Genomic DNA, 24,800 nt, shown 5'->3' on the forward strand with positions numbered 1-24,800 from the left:
AAACAGAAGTTATTAGGTGAATTAACCCAACCCCTTGAAGCCGTTTCGAGATATAAAAATACAAGGACAGCGCAAATAAAATAACTTCTAAAAATAAAAGAAATCTAAAACAATGTAGGTTTAGAAAACTATTTTACACTAGCAAAACCTTTCGACAGAATGTTCTAATCGCAACTGAGTTGTTTTTATTTCAGTAGAGCGAAGGGGAGGAGGAATTAGTGAGTCATCACCTTAGCTAATAGCTTGACAAAAATGACTCGTAAAGTCACTCTAATTAATCTTGTTAGTCACTCATCTTACTGTTTGGAACCAAAATTATGTATGGACGCTACTTGTATTCATTCCGCGTAACCAAACTAATAGTAAAGTATCAAAAATAATTGACGGAGGCCTAATATTTTATTCAACGTTTTATAAATAAAATATATTATCGATTTTGAGAATATTAAAAAATTAATTTATTGAAAAAACCATACGTGATGGAATTTTCTGACTATTTTTACTGAAACCGGCACACAAAAATTTCTAAGAATTTGTTATTAGTTTTCAAACAACTTTTCTATTGTTCACATGTGTAATCATTTCGCAATAACTGTGTAAGCTATTAAGTCGGTTCAAACGCACTTTGTAAGGTTTACTAAAACGCGTAAACTATATAAATATCCTATTTATAAATCGAGAATAAGACTCAAAAATTGGCGTAAAAACTAACTTTTTAACGATCGGAAAAAGAATTTGCCGCAAAATCGCCAAAACACGAGATAAGTAAATTATTATTAGCTTAGAATATGTAGAATCCCGACAGAGATTTGTTAAAATTGTAACAATTTCGTTTCGCTGCGTACATTTTGTTAAAAAAATGTTTAAAATTTAAAACTAGAAAAACGGGTTACTTTTTAACCGTAACAGATACTAAAAAGGAACCGACTTCGTATAAGACTATAAATTATGATGATGAAATTAACTACAAATTTTGAAGCTTGATCGTGGAATATGGAAACGGAATTTTGTAGGGAATGAAAAATGCCATGCCCGACTGGGATTCGAACCCGAAACCCTCGGATGAAAGGCCGAGACATTACCGTTCTGCCACGGAAATCCATATTATGCGAGTACTGATTTGATCGGCAGCTAAATAACGGCCACGTTTAAAACAAAATAGTCTTAAAACATAACGATATAAGAATATTCATTAGGTCTTTGATTTCATTTACTTTTTATTTATTACATTTGGATCTATCTTATTTATCTGTTATGATATTTGATTTTTATGATCATCACCGATACAGTCCTGCATTATTCCTGTTTTTTTCAAAGTATCTGCTCGGATTTAAACCTCTCCCTGAGTATCGATTTTATCCATTCATCTCTATTTAACTCTCTTAAAAGAGTGATTTTTTTTTGAATAAATTAATCTTTCTTACGTATCGTGTTATTAATAGAACGATGTTCTTAAAATATTTAATTTAATTAAAAGGTTCAACGACGAATTTTTAGATAAAAAATTATAAGTTTATTTTAATTTTTTGTATTTCTGTATCTACAAAGCGTACTTTAGAATTACATATTTTTGTCAACAGGCGGTACAAGTTGCTACAAACGTGACTATACAGAAGCATCATGTATCAAGAGATAAACGCGGTCAAGTACTCGGTAACGTTAGAGGATTCAGAGGATGTACGGTCTGGTTCACAGGTATACATCGATTTTATTAATTGTACGATAATAATTATTATTGATATTTTTTATTATCGGTTAAAAAAAGTTTATTTTACTAGAATAAGGTAATAACTAATATTTAAAACATTCTATTTAAAACCGCGATTACTGTGGTTATCATTAACGTTAATTTTTTTACCTCGCTATTTCCTCATATTTCTCATCGTAGCATGCGATTCGTAGATTAGTCGTTATTACTTATCGATATTTTACGTCCGTGATCTCTTCTGTTTATTATAAACTAGGAAACGACTACATCTGTTAACAGTCTCTTCCGATTTATTCTGTAACGTAGAATATGTTTAATTGTATGACGAGCTCTCATTCCAGTCCATATCATGAGGTGCGGTGGATTTCTTTCCGACTAATAAGGATTTAGGGTCGCGTAATAAAGAATTTTTGTTTGCTCAAAATTAAACATTTCTGGTACGCAAACCGCGATAGATTGCTCATTCCTCAGTAAAAAGCACCTTTTCACGGTGCGTTGCAGCGACGAAATTTTCTAATAAAGCTCGGCAGGATGCAGTGCGACATTCCGTGTCTGTATCTGACAGTTCATTAATGATCGTCGGACGAAATGGCCTAACTTTCAAGTCATTTTTTATACGGTCCTGGCATTGTCGTTCGCAGTATACAGTAGTGTATAAATGAGGATACGACATCACTAGTTTGAGCCGCATTGTCGGACAGTGTGAGAGTTCCTTGATGCCGTTGCTTTGTTCAACCGACATTAGTAGTTTATTTAAGGGAAAGACTCCTACCGCGCTGCTGTAGGAAGCTAACCGAGAGATGTCGCTGGCTACCAGTCAGATTAAGGCTCCAAGCGCTTTAATGGTGGACAGGTACTTGCTGGCATTCAGCTGCCTAGGCGTGGCAGCGAATCGCTGTCTTTGACGAGATAAATTATTGATAGTCATATATGTTTTAGTAGTTGACGGGGTGTGCCTACCCGTTTTAGTGATGTATGACATGTGGGCGGTGGGACACGCAAGCGAGTGGTGTATGGTACCACGCTTATTCCGCTCACGGTTTTAGGTTAGCTCTAGGAGCTAGTTAGGATACTGATCGCTAAACTGTTTCGTGGCTCAATAGCCGATTGTGGCACAGACATTCGGTCTTATGCTTTAGGGCGACCGAATAGGGTGGTTGCGGGAGAAATGCCAAGCAAACCAATCGACTAAAAAAAAAACTCTTCTGTCCTACATCGTTGCCCTCTGAACTAGCTAACCGATTTCGCGGAATCATGAACCCCGCGCCTAGTTCACACTTATCACTTACCTTATACTTATCACTTATCGACTCATACTTCGGAATTGAATGAGTGTATTTTGAATATTAAAACATTCCATAGAACGTGTTGATCGCAACAACATTAATATGAAGCTAGTTTCCTTAATTGATCGCAACTGATTCAAGTTTGAGCCTCATAAATTTATTTCAACTACTACGGACTGGTCTGGACTACCAGAGAATCGAGGACAGACCTCTTCCCACTCTGCTCCATCACAGTCTCTCGTGACATTTACTTTATCTCATCTAGAGACCGTACTCGGCAAGACAGTGCTATACCTCACGACTGCATGGACTACCATGTACTCGGCAGTGCAGTCAGCCCCTCGCCGACAACGGCTCTGCTACTTGACTTTAACAATTTATCTTCAAATTAACCGAGGCTCGCTGCCAATACACATACCTCCGGCCGGCCAGTTAACTGTCTAGGTGGAACCCTAGCCACCCGGGGTACTACTTTGCGTAGACCCCCTCAGCTGTCCTACGCAGTGCGAGGAAACGAAGGAAGCCAGCTACAATGTTCTACTATCTGCGGTTTTCCAATTGGGTTTTCCAATTGACCCTCAGATCTAGAAAGGAGTTAACGCTCTCAAGTTTCCTAATAACCCTGGTTCGTTCAGCCTCGTACTGGGATCAAACCTAGAGGACATGGTCCACAGTTTCATCAACTATCCAGTTCGGGCAAAATCCTTGTTGAACATCCCTCCCTCCGAAGAAGACGATCAATTCCCCTCCCCGTTAGAGACGAACACCCGCCTTGTGACATGTCCGGTTGCCACACCACCCCCTCGTTATAGCTATTATTGGCATAATCGGTGGACATCTTCTAGCTTTCAAACTGATTAAAATTCCACAGGAATCAGCCGGCCTCGGTGAGATTTCACCGATGCGAATGCCTCGAAAGAGATCCCCATCAGTAATAAGTAATTACTGATGGGGATCAGTAATTCAGCCTTATCCTAGTCTTCTCCGAAAGCATCGGACACATAATAACACTACCATGTAGCACTCTGGAATTACTTTGCTCTACCAAACTCGCGGAAGCACGAAGACCCCGCGCCTAACTTTGCTAACACCTAAACGTTCTACCGCATAAATATGTTACTGTAGAGCCAGTCTTTCAGTAAACCGCCGATATCCACGATAGCAATAATTAATAGATTGTGTGATTAGAGTGCAAACAAACCAAAACATAATCCCAAAGAACCTCAGGTCTGGTCCGTCCGGAAGTTGAGTATAACCTCTAATCTCCCACTTCAGCTTCAATTTTGAGGCCCGCTTGGATAAACTAAAACGTTGATCGCAACTACAGTTCGTTAATTGTCCGTTAATAGTGCACTCCAATTCAACCAAAAACTGCAATGCTAAGTCAGTAAAACCGCGCCCGGAAGAGTGAAGAACACACTCCCTAGCACGACCCCCATTGATACGGAGGCTGTTTAGCCTCCGGTAACTACCGTTTAGATAATACTTCAGAGGATGAATGAGGATGTTATGTATGAGTGTGAATGAAGTGTAGTCTTGTACAGTCTCAGTTCGACCATACCTGAGATGTGTGGTTAATTGAAACCCAACCACCAAAGAACACCGGTATCCACGATCTAGTATTCAATTCCGTGTAAAAATAGCTGGCTTTACTAGGACTTGAACGCTGGAACTCTCGACTTCCAAATCAGCTGATTTGGGAAGACGCGTTCACCACTAGACCAACCCGGTGGGTTGGTCTCGTGGTAGGCCAAGTACGCCTACCTCCGGCTAATCAAACTGTCCTGGCGGCGCCCTAGCCACCAAGGTAACATTAAATAAACCCACAGTCGCCAGTGCAAGATGAGAGAGGTAAGCTAGCCGAGTAAAATTGCAAAATACAGACGTAGAAACTGCCAAGAAAATAATCTGTACCAGGTCCCCCCCCCTACACCTCAAACAGCATTTCAGTCAAGACCGCAACTCATACTAAGAAGATTTGATCAACCCATCCATGATGCAAAAGCGTCAAACAAATCCCTGATGCAAGCAGGAACAAACACCCCGCAGAAAATGGCCACCGATCCTCACCTAACTCGTGCCAAAGAAGCGATTTGGCAATCGCAATAGACGTAAACCAATAGTCTCCTGCATCGAACAATGGGCAAATCATCACGCATGTGAGAAACCATAAAAACCGCATGACCTGGTAGATCTCCTGTTAATAAAATAAAGACGTTGTCGGTACAAGACCTTCTTTTCCTGAAGCCAGATTCTTCTTTCAATTAATACCTGTAATCTTTGAGTAAATATTGAGAATATTTTATAATCTTTATGTAGAAGGCCGATGCCCCGATAATTCTCGCACTGACTTATGTTTCCTTTTTTAAAAATAGGCACGATAATTGCTAATCTTCATTCATCTGGTATTTTGAGTTTAATCCAGCATAAATTTAGAAATCTCAAGAATATGCGTTTAAAATTCTCAAAAGAGTACTTTCTTAATTCTATCACTAAGCCGTCACTTCCTGAAGCCTTCCTATTCTTGACTCTCTTTAGTTCATTTTCTAACTGAAATTTCCGACTTGTCGATTTCCTCTAAGTCATCAACATCTTGATCTTCCAAATTTTCCTTATTAGAATCGTCCATTAACCAGATCTGTTGGAAATAAGTCAGAAATTCTTTGTGTACCACAACTGGAATTTGGGTATAATCCTTCTTCCCACTTCTTAAGCATTTCATAATTTTATAAGCAATATTTTGATGCCCGTGGAGATCTTTGCGGTTATACTTATGAGTGAATCCCACTTCATACTTCTGCTGTTCTTTAAAAATTTGTTTAGCAATTGCCCTCTAATATATATAAATTTGTTTCTTTCTTCCTCCTTTGTTGTTTTTAACCACTTTAAATATAATTATTTTTTATTCTGTACTACCTCTCTCAACTCTTCACTCCATAAATTTATCTTTTTCCTCTGAGACTCTCGTCGACATCCAAGGGCTTCATAAGTTTCTTTCTTTATTATTCTAGTTAAATTTTCCCATTCTCACCAATATTATCATTATTTGGAATTTTTCATCAGCAGTATCATCATCATCCTGTGCCTATAGAGATTCAGTATTGACCTTTCATTGAAAAGGTTACCTTTTATTGATATTCCTTATTTGGATAAGATCGGTTCTTTACCTATCGAGCCTTATTATTAACTAATGCCACTAACAGAAAATGATCCGAATTGACATCCGCTTCCCTAAATACTTTGACATCGTCAAATAATAATGCTATTTTTGGTTCACAATGAAGTAATCAACCATTGAGGATTGTCCTCTAGCAGACCAGGTGCATTTGTGAATCCTCTTATGTTTAAAATATTGTCGCATGTTCGTGGCACGATCAGGATATTGAGAGATTGACTAAACACATAAGTAAAATAAGACAAATCAATAATAATAATAGTAAACGACAATAATAAATAATAATCATAGTAATCACAAACACAACAATAATCAGAATATAAATGACAACAGCAAACAATAATAATAATAAACAGTGATTATATACAACACAGAATTTAAAGTAATCGTCAGGATTTATTCATTGATAGATAAATACTGAAAAGCAGAATTCACTCCCATTGACAAATGACATTAGCATGACCTCTAGTCTTAACACTTTTAACCACTAGTCTTGTATTAACAATAGTACAATAGATAAGACAGGTATAAAGTTCTTTTATTGCAAATATTTTTGCTGTTCACAAATAAAATTACCCTAAAAATTTATGAATGAAATTTAGTACATTATCTCTTTCATTATAGACTAACAGTAACTCACGAAACCATTTCTTGTTTTCATGAACTGTCTACACTGGAATTACTTATGACATTACCTTAATCACGCCGAACTCGCGTAATAATTCCTCTGTCATAGCACTCACATCTCACCGAACTCATAAAATCTTGCTTAGACTGATTTAGCAGTACTCCATTCAGCTGGTCTTCCCCGGAGTATTTATACTCCTATCCTCTTTACCTGCCAGACCAAACCCAACTCAAAGCATGAGAATGATCATCCACCCTCACACATTCCCATGAAATTACTATCCTGGTCCAATAACTCTTCTCATGGAACATCTGTTTAGGTGTGTCAGTGGACAGTATTACAAAAGATGAGATTGTTAAAGAGACCTGTTATCTTTACTAAAAAGGTTTCTTTACCCCCTTTCTGGAATTCTTCCATTATTATATTTTCTACTAATTTCTTTTTAAATGGTAGGAATCCGTTACTCAGGTCCGTTATACTGGTCTTGTTACAATATATATTCATTACTCTTATGTTGTTAACGCTTGAAAAATCCTGTAGGAGTCTTCCATTATAATTCACATCACCTTCCCCATTACATCCAATAATTCCTTCTAGGAGTACCTTCCCAACATGTGCATTCAGATCACCTCCTATAATTATATAATCATTCTATTACATCTTTCAATAGTTTAATGTACCTTCTCATAAAATTCTATCGTTTCCTCTAGCTTTCCTTTTTCTGGTGCATATACACAAATGAAACACATGAGAGACACTTTGTATTTTACATCGCAGGGTCATGATTTTTTCATTTATCCATTGATATGAATGTATTTGGTTTTTCCATTTCCTCTTCATCATAATAGCCACTCCTGCTTTTACACGTATATTCTGTAGTACACCAATATATATTAATCTGTATTTCTCATAATCATAGCTTCCCTTCAGTTTCTTCTTCGTTTCTGGGCCATGTCAATACTTCTTACCTGCAAAACCTCCTCTAACAGATGCAATTTATTGTTTATTCCTCATACATTCCATGTCCCCAAATGCAGTTGATCCAAAATTCCAAATTTTTTATTTCTTTGTTGAAGTGTCCTGTTACTCGTATTTACCATTAAAGCCAATCCACCCAAGGCTAGTGATTGTTCGCCAATAAATAAATTTCCTCTTGCTACGGTATAAACGCTATGCAAAGTAAGACCAGCGATAAAGGTGCCACCTTACAGAATCTAGATGTGCCCTGAGTTTTCTTCGGAGACCCACCTCTTAGGCTCTTCCACCCCCTCTGCTGTTGAGAAAACTACTTTTCCATCTTCGACTCGTTGACCATTTCCTCTTCATCTCAGTTGATCCATTGGTGCTTATTTGAGATTTTCATCTTATTCACACCTGCCCTGCTTATCTACAGGATCATTTTGTATCAGCCATTGGGACATGCTGTATTGGATTGAGGCCCCCATCCCAGTTTCTCATGAAAGATTATGCTCAACTCCTACTCAATTCAGAGCCAAATCCTCACATAAGCTTACCAGGCATGGTGTAATTTATTCATTATTGTTATTATTCTTATTGATGTTTGTTGTTTATTTTTGTTTATTATTATTATTATTGATTTGTCTTAATTTCTATATATTTAAACTAATAAATTGTATTTACATAAACAGTTGCATTTGTTACTCTTTCAATATCGTGGTTGAGCTGTGAACACACGACAATATCATATATCGATATTCTTACTCCCACCATAGGCCTAAAATAATATTTCTACGCGTGCTTTAACAAATGCAATGTCATGGCAGCATGATTTTTGAATTATTCCTGTGTTAAATCGCACAATTACCACTGCATGTTTTTAATTATATTAACTGTATGGACCTGTGAACAAAGGGTTTAAGAAATGAATAAAGATGCTTAATATATGGTGTGGCTTTGTTCACAGTATAGATTTAGATGCTAAAGAAGAAGAATGAAAGTGGAGTAGTTCATAAAGACAAGTGAATGATACCATCTAGATGAAAAGATTTGGGAACAAGTAGGTGCTAAAGAAGACAGGGTAGGAGAAAAGAAACCGTAGGGACACCAGATAAGATCGGAATATGTCACGGAGGATACTCTGGAAGAAGTAATTCAACATAAAAAATTTGATGACATAGGTGACAATGAGTGAAATAGTGTGAAAGGAAAAAATAGAAAAGTATGAAAATGGATAGCAAAGATTAGAGAACATAAAAAGCTGCCATGTGAATACCTGGCTAAATGAATGAGGACTTTTAAAGCACAGCTGGAGTTCCTTTTTTAAGAGTAATGATATTAATCCCATCTAGTCTCTTTGCTGAACATAAAGAAGTAACACTTGGAGGTTAATGAATGCCCCCTTCATTTCACTGGTCTTGGCAAGGTATTACAACTTTAAATAAATAAAATGTATAGCTTTACAAATATCCTCATTACTTCATTAAAACAAATCTTAGACTTATAATAAATATTGATAAGTGCTGTTTCTAGTAAATATTATTAAACGTATTACCAGCAATATATTAATAACTTTTTTTTTTGGGGTGGTTAATGAAGCATCTGATTGAAGATCTGATTCTCTTGAGCATCTTGATTTGATATTTATTAATTTAATTATTGTATTTTACATTTACTATATTTTTGTTATGATAGGTCTCTCAGGAGCCGGCAAAACATCAATTTCATTTGAAATGGAAGCGTACTTGGTATCACAAGGTATACCAGCTTACGGACTTGATGGAGATAATATTAGAACCGGTTTAAATAAAAATCTTGGTTTTAGTAAAGAGGATCGTGAAGAAAATATTCGTAGAGTTGCTGAAGTCGCTCGTCTTTTTGCTGATAGCGGTGTTATTGCATTATGCAGTTTTGTTTCACCATTCGCGCAGGTAATGTTATCATTATTTGATTTTTTCTACGTGATGCTCATTCATTATTGAAAAGAAAGTAATGGCCGCATGAAAAAGTTTTGCGTTTACTGAGTGATGTGAATAAAACAAAGTAGTTACTTCATTTTTGAGATTCATTCATGAAAATTACAAACAATTTTCTAAATATTATGTAGTAAATAAGGTGAATAACAGTATTAATAAGTGTGTCATATACAAAACTGCAACTGCCTACTGACTTGAAAGAATGTATAGATAGTAAACTTTTCATTAATTTGTAACACATGAATAAATTTAATTTTCAAAACTAACTTAATTACTTATTTTTAGTATACATAAGAGATTTCATGTATTTTTCTTCTATGTAAACTGTTAGGCCTTGTTTAGGTTTATCATTTACAGTTGATTTTGCCAGATTTATCTTTGCCAGATTCCATTTTGCAAAAATGTTATTATAACTAAAACATCACCAATTCCGTGTGCTAATTTAAATCTTGACTCAGTATTGCATACACAATCATAATGAGTGTAAAATTTTTGTGTACACAGAGACTCTGTGTAATTGAATTATTGTATTACATTGTTTAATGGGTTTACAGGATCGAGAAATGGCAAGGAAGATTCATAAAGATAATGATTTACCGTTTTTTGAAGTGTTCATTGATACGCCTTTAAATGTTTGTGAACAAAGAGATGTGAAAGGACTTTACAAAAAAGCAAGAGAAGGTTCTATTAAAGGTACACTTTACATTCACTTATAGTATTTCCCTTCATTTTTATTTGTATATGGTATATCATATTAATGATGAATTCTTTTTCTAGAATAATGCGATTGATTGCTAATTATTGTCAGTCAGTGCACTGTAATACCGTATCAATTTTTATAATACAATTTGTCCAGTTATATTATCAATTGCTGGTGGTAGTACATGCCTCTGAGTTGTAAAGTAATCAGTCACTAAATAAATAAATATTTTATTCTGACTGGTTTATAATGCATTATATACATCACATTATAAAATAAAAAATAAATATATAATAACAAATTATAAGATAAAAAATAAATTTGTTCATATTAATTATTTAAATATAAACATATTAGTAATGTTAAGTATTCCATTAATATAAAGAATTATGACAAAGTAATTCACAATTCAGAAGGCGCTATTGAAAATTATTTTGAGCAGCACATATTTATATACTTGAATGGGATGCAGAAAAATAAGTATTTTTTTTTTAATTCAACTAAAGAGTAATGCTGTTTCTGTAAAAGAAAATTGTTTAATTTTATTTTAAATATATTTTTTTAGAAAGACTTTTCAAACAGTTCAGTAGTTCACTAAAAATGGCAATGGAAGCATAATTAGCCCCATTCTTTTAGGCCAAAGAGTTGTGTTGAGTTATTTAAAAACAGTTTCGTTGTCTGATTTGGTAGAGGTGGATGTTGTTATTTTTTAAGAATAACTGACTATTCTTTTTAGCAAAGATTACATTCATAACTATAAACACAAGTATAAGTTACCATATTTAATTTTCTAAATATCTATGTACACAATTCATAATATGCAGGTGGGTGTCTTATAGTGATCTGACATCCCATTTTCGCCTTAAAAACTTTTCTGACTTTTTGATGGAGCCCCAAGAGATGATATACTTTAGATGAGAATATATGTAGTTGTAATAAATATCTTATATTAGCTTATAGTTTTATTAAGGTGTTTCAAAGCAACAGTAGAGTTTGATTTTGTTGCAAATTAAATCGATTTGATGATCCCACGAGAACCTTTCATTGATTAAAACACCTAGATAGTTTACTTTATCGGCAACAGAAATGTTATTGTTATCATTAATGGGAATCCCATTCAAACTACGAACAATGTTATGTTTACGAACAATGTTATGAGAAGCATAGTTGAACTGTTTTATCCACATTTAAAGTTAGTCGGTTTTAATTGATCCAGTGAATAATTTTTTGAAAAGTTATCATAAAATTTTCAATTCCTTTTAAACAATTTGCTTCAGACCTAGATACACTGTGTTGTCTGCAAAAGGGTTACAATGAATGGCTCAAGATTTTTGAGACAGGTCATTAATAAATAATAAGAAAAACAAGGGGCCAAGAACACTTATAAGGTACTCCAGATTCTACATCTTTTGAAGTGAGAACCTAAATTTTATATGTGTCTTATTAAAAAAATTAAATTTAAACTATTTGGTTTATAGCTGGTACCGATTGTAACCAGCTCTGATATCATACCCGCTAAGTTTTGACACCAGTAAAATATGTGAAACTGAATCAAATACTTTACTGAGATCTCAAAGAAATTTTAGATGGAATTTTTTTGATATCTATGGAATTTAAAATATTTTCCAGAAACTGGGAAGTGGCTGTGTCTGCGGATAATTTTTTCCTGAAGCCTTGGCTTTAGAAAAGCTTAAGCTTTAGGAAAAATTGTAGTAATGGTAAAGTCTTAACTTCAGGAAACCCTAAAGCTTTATATTTTAAAATAGGTAGCCCTGTTTTTGTTGCATTTTTTATTAGACCAGTAATTTTAGAGCATTATTTTTACAGTTACTGTTTGCTAAACTTTTTTGTGTTTTGAAGATTATGTTGAGGTATTAGTTATTTTTTTAAATATTGTGTAACCTGTATAACAAAATTCTAAACTTCATATCTGTGGTGATTGTCTTCTTATTTTATAGGTTTTACCGGTGTAGATCAAGCATATGAAAAACCAGAGACACCAGATCTTGTTGTTAAAACCGTTGAACAAACTGTTGAGGAAAGTACTTTGCAAGTCGTTCAGTTGCTTGAAGATCATGTATGTAAAATATCTATTTTATTTCTTTGATGTAGATTTTGTTGTCCGAGGTAGATAGAAGTAAAATTGCTTATTTTTTTCTTATAATAAACTGAATGAAAAAAAATCTTATTTAATTTGTAAAAATGCCGTCATTAATTTCAAATCAAATTGCTAGTCATTGATGGTTGCTTTACTTCATGTAACATAGATTTGGAGTAATTGTAGTTGGAGTATTGGAAGTAGTAAGTAACATTGCTAATAGAACAGTGAAGGAAATAGCGTATATCATTAAGATATTATATGTAACAAGAAGCCAGTAGTAATCGGTCCAGTAATCCATCCTTACCCTGCAAATCAGCTAAGCATTCCAAATTTTGACGAGCAATGTATTTTGTAATTTCAACATGGTAAAAATAAAAACGTATTGTGGCAAAATTTATGTATATCCATATGTTGAATTAAAATATTTATCAATTGTATAATGAATTACAGATTCTTTACACATCCTAGAAACTTAATCTATTCTAGAACAGCATGACTGAACATGGTAACGCTTAAAATTTTAAAGGGATCTCTTTCAGAATATGTAATTTTTTTTCTGAAACACTGGTAATGCTATCAGAAGAAAGTGCTATTGGTAAGCTCCAGAACATTCTTTATAAGAAAACTCTGAACTATTTTGAAATCAGGTCGCTAAATGTTTGATAATTTTTATAATTAGTCTAATCGACTAAATAATGATGAAAAATTAATGTCTGAATAAGTAGTCAAACCAGGAACTGACTTTCAACCAATTTCTTTATTGACTGGATTAAGAAGACCAATACTGTGATATTTTTCTTTAAGTTTAAATAAGAGTATGTAATAGATAATCTAGAGAACAAAACTTGATTTAAAATTAAAGAATTTTAGTTCTTTGAATCAGGGTAAAGACCGAGTTAGTTTTTTTATTTGGTGTGTGCCTTTTCTAAGACAGTCACATTATGCACAGCATAACATTAAACTTGGTGAAAGATGTGCACTGTATGATTAAACCGGTTTGTTGTTTTTTATTCTTTGTCATTAGCTCATCTAATTTGAGGTTCTTCTTCATTTATCCGTTTTAGAAACCTTGTTTTTTTTTAGTATTTTCTGTATATTTTAGTCGACATTGTTACATATTTATTGAAATTTTTTATCCTTACTTCCAATTTAAACATTTCATTGTTACCTACACTGGTAATAGCTACATTAGAAAACTTAACCTTAAAGTTTAGGTGCAATAGAACAATAAATTTATTATTATCAACTAATTTAAAAATACAATAATTTTTACATTTGAGTTATTAAGATGTTATCTCTTATTTGTGTACTTTCTTTGTAGGTCAGAATTTATACAAATAATACAAGTTGCAGAGTGAAACGTTTTCTGAACAATATATTCATATCTTTAAGAGTTTTATTAAAATATGATTTATGTTTGGAATTGATGAAAATAAGTACACTTCCTGGATTTTGTCGGACCACCTCTTTAAACTGACTGAAATGTTTAGCCTAGCGTGTGCCGGCGTTATAAGATTTTATTCATAATATTAAATTGTATATCTTTTTCTTATTCTTTGCTGCTGAAACATGGTTATATCAGGAGATGGATGATATGTCGTAAGACATATCCATATAAATGTGGACGATAAGTCGTAAGACTGTTTTTATATTTCAGCCTTCAATATATAAAAATAAATTACAATTTCACATAATGAACATGCATTTTAGTTTTGTAGGTACAAGTTATTTCTCTGATATTCATTCTGTATAAAGTTGTTTTTGTATTTTTAGGAAATCATTCCTAAATCGGTTAGAAAGAGTGATACCATTCCAGAGTTGTTTGTGTCAGAAAATAGATTAGTGTCTGCTATTCAAGAAGCATCACATTTACCAAAATTAGATATAAATCAAGTAGATTTACAATGGATCCAAGTGTTAGCTGAAGGTTGGGCTTATCCTCTACGTGGATTTATGACTGAAGATCAGTATTTGAAGGTGAATTTTAGTTAATGCATTGTATAATTAATGTACTATTGAACTATTTGTAGTACTTTAAGAAACATATTTATTAATTTTTTTAGTTTAATTTTAATAATATATTCCTTGATGACATGCTACAAGAACAATTATGTTGTACTATAAAATCTCTTGACAGGAAAAACATATTCTTGCATACATGTTTATTGTTGTAATGAGGTCAGGTTCCATTTTTTAATTTTATATATTTCTGTTTATTTTTTATCAGATAGTACTGAGAAATGGAAATAAAAAGTATTTTAATTTTAAAACAATATGCGTACAATAAAAATAAAAGCTTATTTTTGAGAAGGTCGAGACTGCGTTACTATCGAACCTGAAAACATTTACATCCATCTAACAGGACAGCAATAATAATCGTACTTTTATATATGCATGTTTAATTTATTACCATTATCGTGTTTTATAAGTTATAATTCATTATTATTTAATTAGTATTAATAATTCAATAAATAAAGATTTAAAAAACAAGAATTTTTATCTAGGTGTATTTTTAAATTTAAAAAATCTTAACTAGTGCTTGAATGTATATTGTACCTGTAATTACACTAAATTACATGTACGTTTTTGTTTGTACAATTGTTTTCATTATTGATTGTATTATTATTAACACTTGCTTGAAATTAACATTATATGTTCAGTTCCTGTACAAGTTCACCATCTTCTCTATCTTCATATGAACAGTCACTTCACTACCACTGTTTAAGTGTATGATAAACTTATCTGTCATTTTGTCGATTAGTGTTAGTATCTTCTTATACTCAATTTCAACTTTTTTTACATGTTCGCAATATGGTTTCCAATCATCCTTTGTTCATTTTAATAATTTTTTAATATCTGACATTAAAAATGTTGTATTATTAATACTACAGTAACTATAATATCTTTTTCAGAGCCGACCATGATCTTATTTAAATCAGGATGGTAAGGTGGAAGTCACAAAACCTTATGCCTGTGTTTTTTTAATAGTTCATCAAAATGGTATTTTATTGTTGTTATTAAAGTAATAATTATTATATTTTTTGCTAAGAACTCTGTGATGGTATCTTTTAATGTGATTTAGTTACATTATACAGTTGTGGTTTTAGCATTGTTTTATTAAATGGAATGTTGTTCTTTTCTAACCGATTAATCATGCTACTTTTCCTATCAATTGATTTCAAAGGCTTCTGAAGAAGTGAATTCTGGTACAGTTCATTATCGATAACAACTACTGACTGGAGAGAAGACCAGGAATTAATCTTTTAGATGCCCCTTTCATGAAATTGTTATTGATGCTGTCATGATAGTTACACTTTTTGAACTCATTTTTCAAGTTATCATTGCATCAAAATGTACCCCATTTCTCCTCCAGCACAGATTAAGATTAAGCAATCATCTTTTTTAATCAGCACTTTTACTCCTGCACCGCTGTCATCTGACCATGATTTTGTTGTCGTTAAAGTATACCAAATAAACAATCTACCAAAATAAACAACCAAAAAAGTCTACCAAATAATTTTCTTTTTTGTAATTGTTCATTTTTCTTAAATATTTTATCCTCTTCCATCGGATGGATGTCTTCTTCCTCAATCAAAAGTCTTCTATTATTATCAGTTTTACAACACTTAAACCCTAACTCTTTCAGAATAGTGTAGTTCTAGAACCTTTAAATCGATTACTCTTTTGAAGTTCTTCACATAATTTATTTATTGTAGGCAGTTCATTATGTTTTGCTTGAAACTTTAGTGAACGAGTTTCACTAACTGTTCTTTTTATAAAGCCTTAATCTAATCCACTAACCGGTTGTGAACGTTGTTTATACTTTTTTGGTGTGCTAAATGAGCACGACTGTGATTTAGATTTAAGAAGATCCAACCTTTCTTTTCAAAGTTTTCAAACTTGTGATCTTGAAATCCCACCAGCTACAGCAGTTCTTTCTTCACATTTTTGAATGCGTATTAAATTTTATCATAATAAATTAAATGTTTATATATAATTATATATATCTAATTATATATATCTCCCTCTATGAATCATGAGACCTTGCCATTGGTGAGGGGGCTTGAGTGCTCAGTGATACAGAATAGCTTGATCGATGGTGCAACCATATCGGAGAGGTATCTGTTGAGAGCCAGACTAAGGAATGATTCTCGAAAGAGGGTAGCAGTTCTTTCAGTAGTTGTTAAGGGCGTAAGGTCAGGACGACTTAAACAACCATATCAATATCACTCAATCCTCTGAGTACTGTGCAGCTGAAAGCAATGGAAAACTACAGCTGCTTCTTTCCAAAAAAATGTAGCTCTGTGCATTTTCATATAAAAATGATGGAGGCACCTTCCTTGGTAAAATATTCTGGAGGTAAACTAGTCCCCCGTTCGGATCTCCGGGTGGAGATTACTGAGGAAGAGATCACCAGAAAATTAAAAAATAACATTCTTTGAGTCAGAGCATGGAATGTTAGAAGTCTAAAAAACAGGTTGATAGGTTAGAAAATTTAAAGAGGGAAATGGATAGGATAAATAGATGTAGTAGGAATTAGCAAGGTTCAGTGAGAAGAGGAAAATGACTTTTGGTCAGGTGATTTTAGAATAATTACCTCAGCTTCAAATAACAGGCAGGCAGGAGTAGGTTTCATAATGAATAAGAAGATAGGGAAGAGAGTAGAATATTTCAAAATGTATATTGAGAGAATGATTGTAAGAAGGATAAAATTGAAACCTAAACCGACAACGATTGTTAACGTTTATATGCCTACAACCACCCATGATGGTGAGGTGGAGTGTGTATACGAAGAAATTGATGAAGCAATTAAACACATAAAAGGAGATGAAAATTTAATAATAGTTGGAAATTGGAATGCAAGCATTGGAAAAGGCAAGGAAGGAAATATAGTGGGTGAGTATGGGCAAAAGGAATGAAGGAGGGGACCGACTTATAGACTTTTGCATGAAGTATAATTTAGTAATTGCCAATACCCAGTATTAAAATCATAATAGAAGAATATACACATGGAAAAGTGATACTGCAAGGTATCATATAGATTATATCACGGTTAAGCAAAGATTTAGAAATCAACTCGTCAACTGCAAAACTTACCCTGAAGCAGACATTGATAGCGACCATAATTTAGTGTTAATGAAATGTAGATTGGGATTGGGGTTTAAAACCTGAAGAAAAGGTGTTAGATGAATCGGTGGAATTTAGAGAAGATTGAGGAAGAAGAGGTAAAGAAGATTTTTGAGGAGGATATCGCAAGAGGTCTGAGTAAAAAAGATAAGGTAGAAAATGTAGAAGAAGAATGGGAGAATGTTAAAAAGGAAATTCTTAAATCAGCAGAAGCAAACTTAGGCGAAATAAAGAGAAATGGTAGAAAACCTTAGGTTTCAGACGATATATTGCAGCTGATGGATGAACATAGAAAATATAAGAATGCTAATGATGAAGAAAGTAAAAGGAACTATCGACAATTAAGAAATACTATAAACAGGAAATGCAAACCAGCAAAAGAAGAGTGAATTAAAGAAAAGTGTTCAGAAGTGGAAAGAGAAATGATTATTTGTAAAATAGACGGAGCATACTGGAAAGTAAAGGAAAATTTTGGGGTACATAAATTAAAATCTAATAATGTGTTAAATAAAAATGGTACACCTATATATAATACGAAATGCAAAGTCGATAGGTGGGTGGAATATATTGAGTTATACAGGGGAAATGAATTAGAAAATGGTGTTGTAGAGGAATTAGAGAAAGTCGAAGAGGATGAAAGGGGAGAAACAATACTGAGATCTGAATTGAAGAGAGCATTAAAAGATTTGAATGGCAGAAAGGTTCCTGGAATAGACGAATACCTGTAGAATTACTGCGCAGTGCAGGTGAGGAATCGATTGATAGATTATACAAAGTGATGTGTAGTATTTATGAAAAAGGGAAAGTTCCATCAGACTTCAAAAAGAGTGTTATAGTCATGATACCAAAGAAAGCAGGAGCAGATAAATGTGAAGAATAAAAAGAACAATTAGCTTAACTAGCCATGCATCAAAAATTTAACCAGAATTCTGTACAGAAGAATTGAGAGGAGAGTGGAAGAAGTGTTAGGAGAAGACCAATTTGGTTTCAGGAAAATTATAGGGACAAGGGAAGCAATTTTAATGCTCAGATTAATAATAGATAGTATATTAAAGAAAAATAAACCAATAATGTCTCCATAATTTAAAAAAGAAAAAAATGCTGTCAAAATAAGTAACAGTTTACTATAGTATTGCTGTGAAATGAAACAACAATACTGGATTGTAAAGGGATCCCATGAACTCAAGAAAAGAATATAATAAATATGGGAAAATTATAAAAAATAAATTCTTAAATCTGATAAAAATTTAATAAAAATCGATCATGGAGAAGGAGACTTGTGTAGAGTAAATTGTTTGCACTCAATTTTTTTTATTAGTGTTATTTAACATTGACACTTTCTTAACAGATAAGTTCATATTACCTCTTTTCTTCCTTTCCTGTTTAGCCTCCAGTAACTACCGTTTAGATAATTCTTCAGAGGATGAATGAGGATGATATGTATGAGTGTAAATGAAGTGTAGTCTTGTACATTCTCAGTTCGACCGTTCCTGAGATGTATGGTTAATTGAAACCCAACCACCAAAGAACACCGGTATCCACTATCTAGTATTCAAATCCGTGTAAAAATAACTGGCTTTACTAGGACTTGGAACTCTTGACTTCCAAATCAGCTGATTTGGGAAGACGCGTTCACCACTAGACCAACCCGGTGGGTAAGTTCATATTACCTGTATTATAATAAGTCCTATCATACAATCTCTGTTTTCAGAAAGACACGGATGTTTTTGCAAGAGTTGTGTACCTATATTTTACTCTCTTTAGTTTCAGACACTAGATCAAACTGTAGAGTAGATTTGACCACTGTTTTTCAAACCCATTTAATGAAAGAAGAAAAGTCCAAAGAAAACCAGCAAAAAGGAATAAAATATTTTTCTTTATATCAAAAGAAGCTGATACTGAATGGGGTAAAAGTTATTGTATTCATATTTTTATAAATTACAGTCAGCAGATATAATGTTAAAGATACTTAAACGATGATATAGAGTGTTAATAATTGATAGATCTCTATTCATTTTTTGTTAGTAAATTAGCATTTTTACTATTAACAGAATGAATTTTTTAATCTTGAAATAAACCGGTAAGTAATAAATATTAAAAATACGTGGTAGTTTACATTAATAGTAGTGCTACATTGTAAAATTATATGATGATGATATTTATTTCTAAATTAAATGTTTCAGACATTACATTTTAACTGCTTATCAGAAGATGTAAATCAATCGATACCTATAGTCCTAGCATTAAATATGGAAGATAAAGAACGATTGGAAGGTGTTTCTGCTTTAGCTTTATCTTATAAAGGTCAACGCTATGCTATTCTACGTAATCCACAATTTTATCCTCATAGAAAAGAAGAAAGAGTTTCAAGACAATTTGGTACATCGCATCCAAATCATCCTTATATTAAGGTATTCAGAAAATGTAGCTTATGCAAAAAAGATGTTTACTAACTTTATTAGAAATATCTTTTCAGTAAATTACCTTTTGTTATATATTACCTTTTGTTCTGTATAGCTATGTGTAATGTGAGTTATTTTTCTATTTCCTGATATGAAGTAAAGGAAGTGTGATTTTGAAAAATTTCGGCTGTCAGATTTTAATGGAAATATCCATTTCGACCATCCCTAAATTCACTTTGACTAGTTTCGGCATGATGTCTACATATGTATGCATCTCACATAACTGAAAAACGATTAGCCGTAGGATGTTGAAATTTTGATTTAGGACTGTTGTAACATCTGGTTGTGCACCTCCCATTTTGATTGCAATCGACTGGAACAAAGTGTCTAATAAAGCCCAAAATTCAAAAAATTTGGATTTGGACTTTTTCTTAACTGCAGTAATAAGACCTCATTCAGAGCTTTTCAACGATATATCGTAAGTGGTACTCGTTCTTATCGGTTCCAGAGTTATAGCCAAATAAAATTTTAATTAATGAAATATTTGGATCTTACAAGGGGAAGGCAGATTGGTTCATATCCGACTTCATCTTATTTTTTTTAACTTTCTTTTTTTAATTTAAATTTATTGATTTAATAATAATTATTGACCTCTGATTGTAAAAAAAAAATATAATAAATAATAATTCAATAATAACTATAGAAAAAAATAAAAAATAAAATAAAAATATCAGAAGTTATTAATGAAATAAAATTGTCCACAATTTACATGAAATGTACTTGTCCACATAAGATTTTTTTTTACTACAAGTATAACTTCTTAAGAGTATACATTATAGATCATTTTGTTTTGGCAGAGAAAATATCACTAAAAAAGAATTTTAAGTGAAAAACATGAGATCAGTGGCAATTATTTGTACACTATGCAGTAAAAAACAGAGCTTAGATTTCAGTTCCTATCCTGATTGTGCCAAAAAAGAAGGTTTTAATTTATTACTAAAGTGTGTTAATGTCATACATGAAAGGAAAAAATATCAATTTGTTTTGAACTGCTATCTTGTTATATAAAAAATATACCTAAGAAAAGCTTGTTTGCAATAAAGCAAATGTTTTTATTTCAGTTTTCTAAAAGAATAAGAATGAATCTTGTTATTATTTCAGAAGGTTTATTTGTATATCATGCATTTGGCGAATTAAAATTGGCAAAAAATGTCAAATTTGACATAATTTATGAATATATGTTTTCCAAAACTAGAAAGGTTTTCTGGTATCAGAGTTTTTAGCTGACAGGCTGACTAGCTTTTAGTCAGTATTTTAAAGTATTGTTAGCATTTTACTGGTATGTTCTTCATAAACTCTTAGTGTTGTTCAATTTTTTAATTGCAATCTTTTAAAATTATTATTGGAGGTATACAGTTTAATTAATGATAATTGTAAAATCATGTATCATGTTAATTATGGGTTAAGGAATAACTAGAACCGTGAAAGTGACACAACTTTGTAGAAAGTGTTATGGTGAAAATGACCATAATTTGCTTAAATTAAATACAGTATTAAATATACATTTTATAAAATGTGTTACAGTAGTGTATGCAATTAAATGGGCCAACTGTTTCATTCGTGTTTAATTTTTAAAAGGAATGAGAAGGCCTATCTTACACAATTGATACTTTAGTCATTAGATTTATTATATGGCCACCTGTCAGGAATGGAGTCATTAAATCGGTCTGCAGGCAGCCTTTTTACATTTAACACTATGGGCGGCTCTAAATGTTCTGGCACCCTTAATATGGAGATTTTGACAGGGTCAGATCTACATCCACAGAATTGATAATGGGAAAGAAGGGTGGCTGCAAGAAAGAATTTATTATTAGAAGAACTATATGGCATAAGACAAACAACTGCAAAGATGAAAGCCCAGGTCCCTTCCAGTAAGTGGGTGCTCCGTCGATGCATAATTCCTCAGGAATTCAGGAGATTTTTACACAATTTTGAAGGAACATTTTAATAATAATCAGTGATTTTATGTGGACTGGCTTAAATGTGTACTGCAACAGAAATTTATTTTCCCTGGAATAAAGGCCACCCAGAAAAGGTACAGCGTTCTAATGAACAACCTCGCTGTACCCGAAGTCCTATATTTGCGTATTAATATTAGATTGGCCATTGATAATTTGCTAATGGACAACCAGTATGGTTTCTGACCAGGCAAGAGCACTGAGGATGCAATACTAAAGGTGATGGATATAGCTTCCTGTAGTTCATGTAAATATGCATTAGGGATTTTTCTGGACATATCGGGGTTATTTAACAACTTATGGTGGCCCTGTGCTCTGTTTCAGATGCAGAAGCGTAAGTGTACATGAAATTAATTAAAAGTGCTCTCAAGTTATTTCATCCATCGGACTGTTTCCCTGCATTACGGCGACTCGGAGGTTCATAAGACCTTAACTAAAGGGTGCCCTCAGGGCAATGTTCTGAGTCCCTTTCTTTGGATCATAGAATTTGATTCCATGTTGCGTTAAAGGTTGCCATGTGGTTATCATGTCATTGCTTATGCTGACGACACGCTGCTACTGATTGAAGGGGATTTGCATAACGAGGTAGAGTTCCGAGCTGCTCATCCCTGTGAGACACTTCGACTGTGGAGTCTCCAACATAAGATGATTTTCAGCCCAAAGAAAACCACAATGATGTTGCTTAAGGGCCGATTGGCTGCTTCCCGATGAATCGAGGTTCGGATGGCTGGTCTCCCCATTCGGTACATTACGGCTCAAAAATACCTGGGTGTTATCGTTGATGACAATTTTCGGTTCAAGAAACATTTACAGTATGTAGCAAAAAAGGTCGCTGATGCTTTTTATGGAATCCGTAGTCCATCCCGATTGGGGGTTGAATTACCATACCATGCGTGTCCTTTACAAAGGTGTCAGTGAGGTTGTTATGCTATATACTGCACCTGTCTGGGCACACTACTTGACTTTTAGGTGTGACATTTTGCTGCGGGCCCAGCGACTTCTTTTGTTGGCTGTTTTAGGCGGTTATAAAACAGTCTCACGGGAGGCAATCTGTGTTATAGCCGGAGTCAAACCAATAGATATCTCTGCTAATGAGTGTAAGGAGCATTACATTTCCAAGGTAAATAACCAATTGACATCAGAATGAAAGCAGGAGATTGAAGACTTGCGCCTTGCATCTTGGCAGGTCAGGTAGGATGAATCCGCCACAGGTCATTACATGCATGGTATTTGATTGGACCTCCCCGCAGACGCACAGCTCATCAGCTGCCAGGTGGAACTGAAACAAATATTGGTTTAAATTTACATGGTTGGAGAGCACTTGAGCTTCCATTGTCCTTAAAAACGAAGGAGAAGCATACCATCGCCCCCAGATCCTGTATAAATCTATACAAGGACCTTCCCATAGTCGTGGCGTGCCATTCTTGCTGCCGTGCTTCCATCACGAGGGTGTAAAGCCTCCTCCACAGGCGAGAGATGGGCAACTGTTCGAAATTTAGAACCGGTGCATTGCAATCACCGTTCCGCTCCGGTATAGGCCCAGCTCGAAACCACATCCCAAATACCTCAGCCTCCCTACCTTTTCGCAATTTCCATATGGCTGCCCAAACTTTCACCAGTAAATCGATTGGGAGAGCCTTTCCCTATACAGTAGTAGCCTCATAGGAGTTTGTTTTAAAAACACCAGTGCATACAATTAAGGCTCTGCGCTGGGCACTTTTTAAATTTTGAAGTGCTGAATTTCTTTCCAACCTATGCACCCAAACAGACACCACGTAAGAGGTCATACTTTCGAAGACACCTCGGTACACCATGTACAAATGACGGCCTAACAGTCTGTAATCCTTTCAAGCAATCTTCCTAAGCTTGTGCATCACAGAGATGGCATCCGCCACTACTTGCCTAATGTGATTGCTAACCAGCACCTTCTCATCAAACAAAACATCTAGGTACTTATGAACTCGAACTCGACTGATTACACAGCCTTTATACTTAATATGGGGGTTCGAGTGATCTTAAAAGATCGAGTGATATTGATATGGCCGTTTAAGTTTTTCTGACCTCATTGAGCACTCAAGCTCCCTCACCATCAGCAAGTTCTCATGATTCATAGAGTAGATATTAGACAGCTATAAACCAATCAGACAGAACACTGCTGAATTTGAAGTTGACTGTAGGAAAATGTAAAGTATCAGGTTATAGTAACATACATATACTAACTGTAGTGCTTTTCCGCTATATTTTGTAACTACCTTTCTTAAATTTAATCTGTTACTATAATACAAAAACTATTTTATTTTTATCTGGTGTTCTCTTTATATAATTTGTATCCTTTTTGTTTGTAGTTGATCAATGAAGGCGGTGATTGGTTAGTTGGTGGAGATCTTGAAGTGCTTGAACGCATTAGATGGCACGATGGTCTGGACAGTTATAGGCTTACACCTAATGAGTTACGTGCTAAATTTAAAGAAATCGGTGCTGATGCTATTTTCGCATTTCAGTTGCGTAATCCAATTCACAACGGTCATGCCCTTCTTATGCAGGTAGGATTTTTTTTCTATATATTTGATAAAAATATGGTTGGTATTTCTAACTGTCCTATTATTTTAGACCTTAGCATTTGTGATAATTTGTTCAGCAAATCATATGTATAAAAATAATGATCTATAACTATCTAAAAACAAGTTGACATTTTTTCAGTTCATAGTTAACTATTTCATAA

General features: G+C 33.7%; 1 protein-coding gene across 3 annotated transcripts in view; it reads left to right on the plus strand.

The window, feature by feature from the left end:
- The window catches only part of Papss (3'-phosphoadenosine 5'-phosphosulfate synthase), a 117,686-nt gene that overhangs the window by 78,778 nt on the left and 14,108 nt on the right, over positions 1-24,800 (plus strand). For all 3 annotated transcript variants that reach the window (XM_075377909.1, XM_075377910.1, XM_075377911.1), the window contains 7 exons: positions 1,581-1,695; positions 9,450-9,685; positions 10,285-10,423; positions 12,389-12,507; positions 14,305-14,508; positions 19,842-20,069; positions 24,424-24,621. In XM_075377909.1, the coding sequence (XP_075234024.1) occupies positions 1,581-1,695; positions 9,450-9,685; positions 10,285-10,423; positions 12,389-12,507; positions 14,305-14,508; positions 19,842-20,069; positions 24,424-24,621 (1,239 nt within the window). The remainder of the gene's footprint in view (positions 1-1,580; positions 1,696-9,449; positions 9,686-10,284; positions 10,424-12,388; positions 12,508-14,304; positions 14,509-19,841; positions 20,070-24,423; positions 24,622-24,800) is intronic.

This window comes from Lycorma delicatula, chromosome 10 (assembly GCF_047948215.1).
Source record: "Lycorma delicatula isolate Av1 chromosome 10, ASM4794821v1, whole genome shotgun sequence".
NCBI classification, from domain to species: Eukaryota; Metazoa; Arthropoda; class Insecta; order Hemiptera; family Fulgoridae; genus Lycorma; species Lycorma delicatula.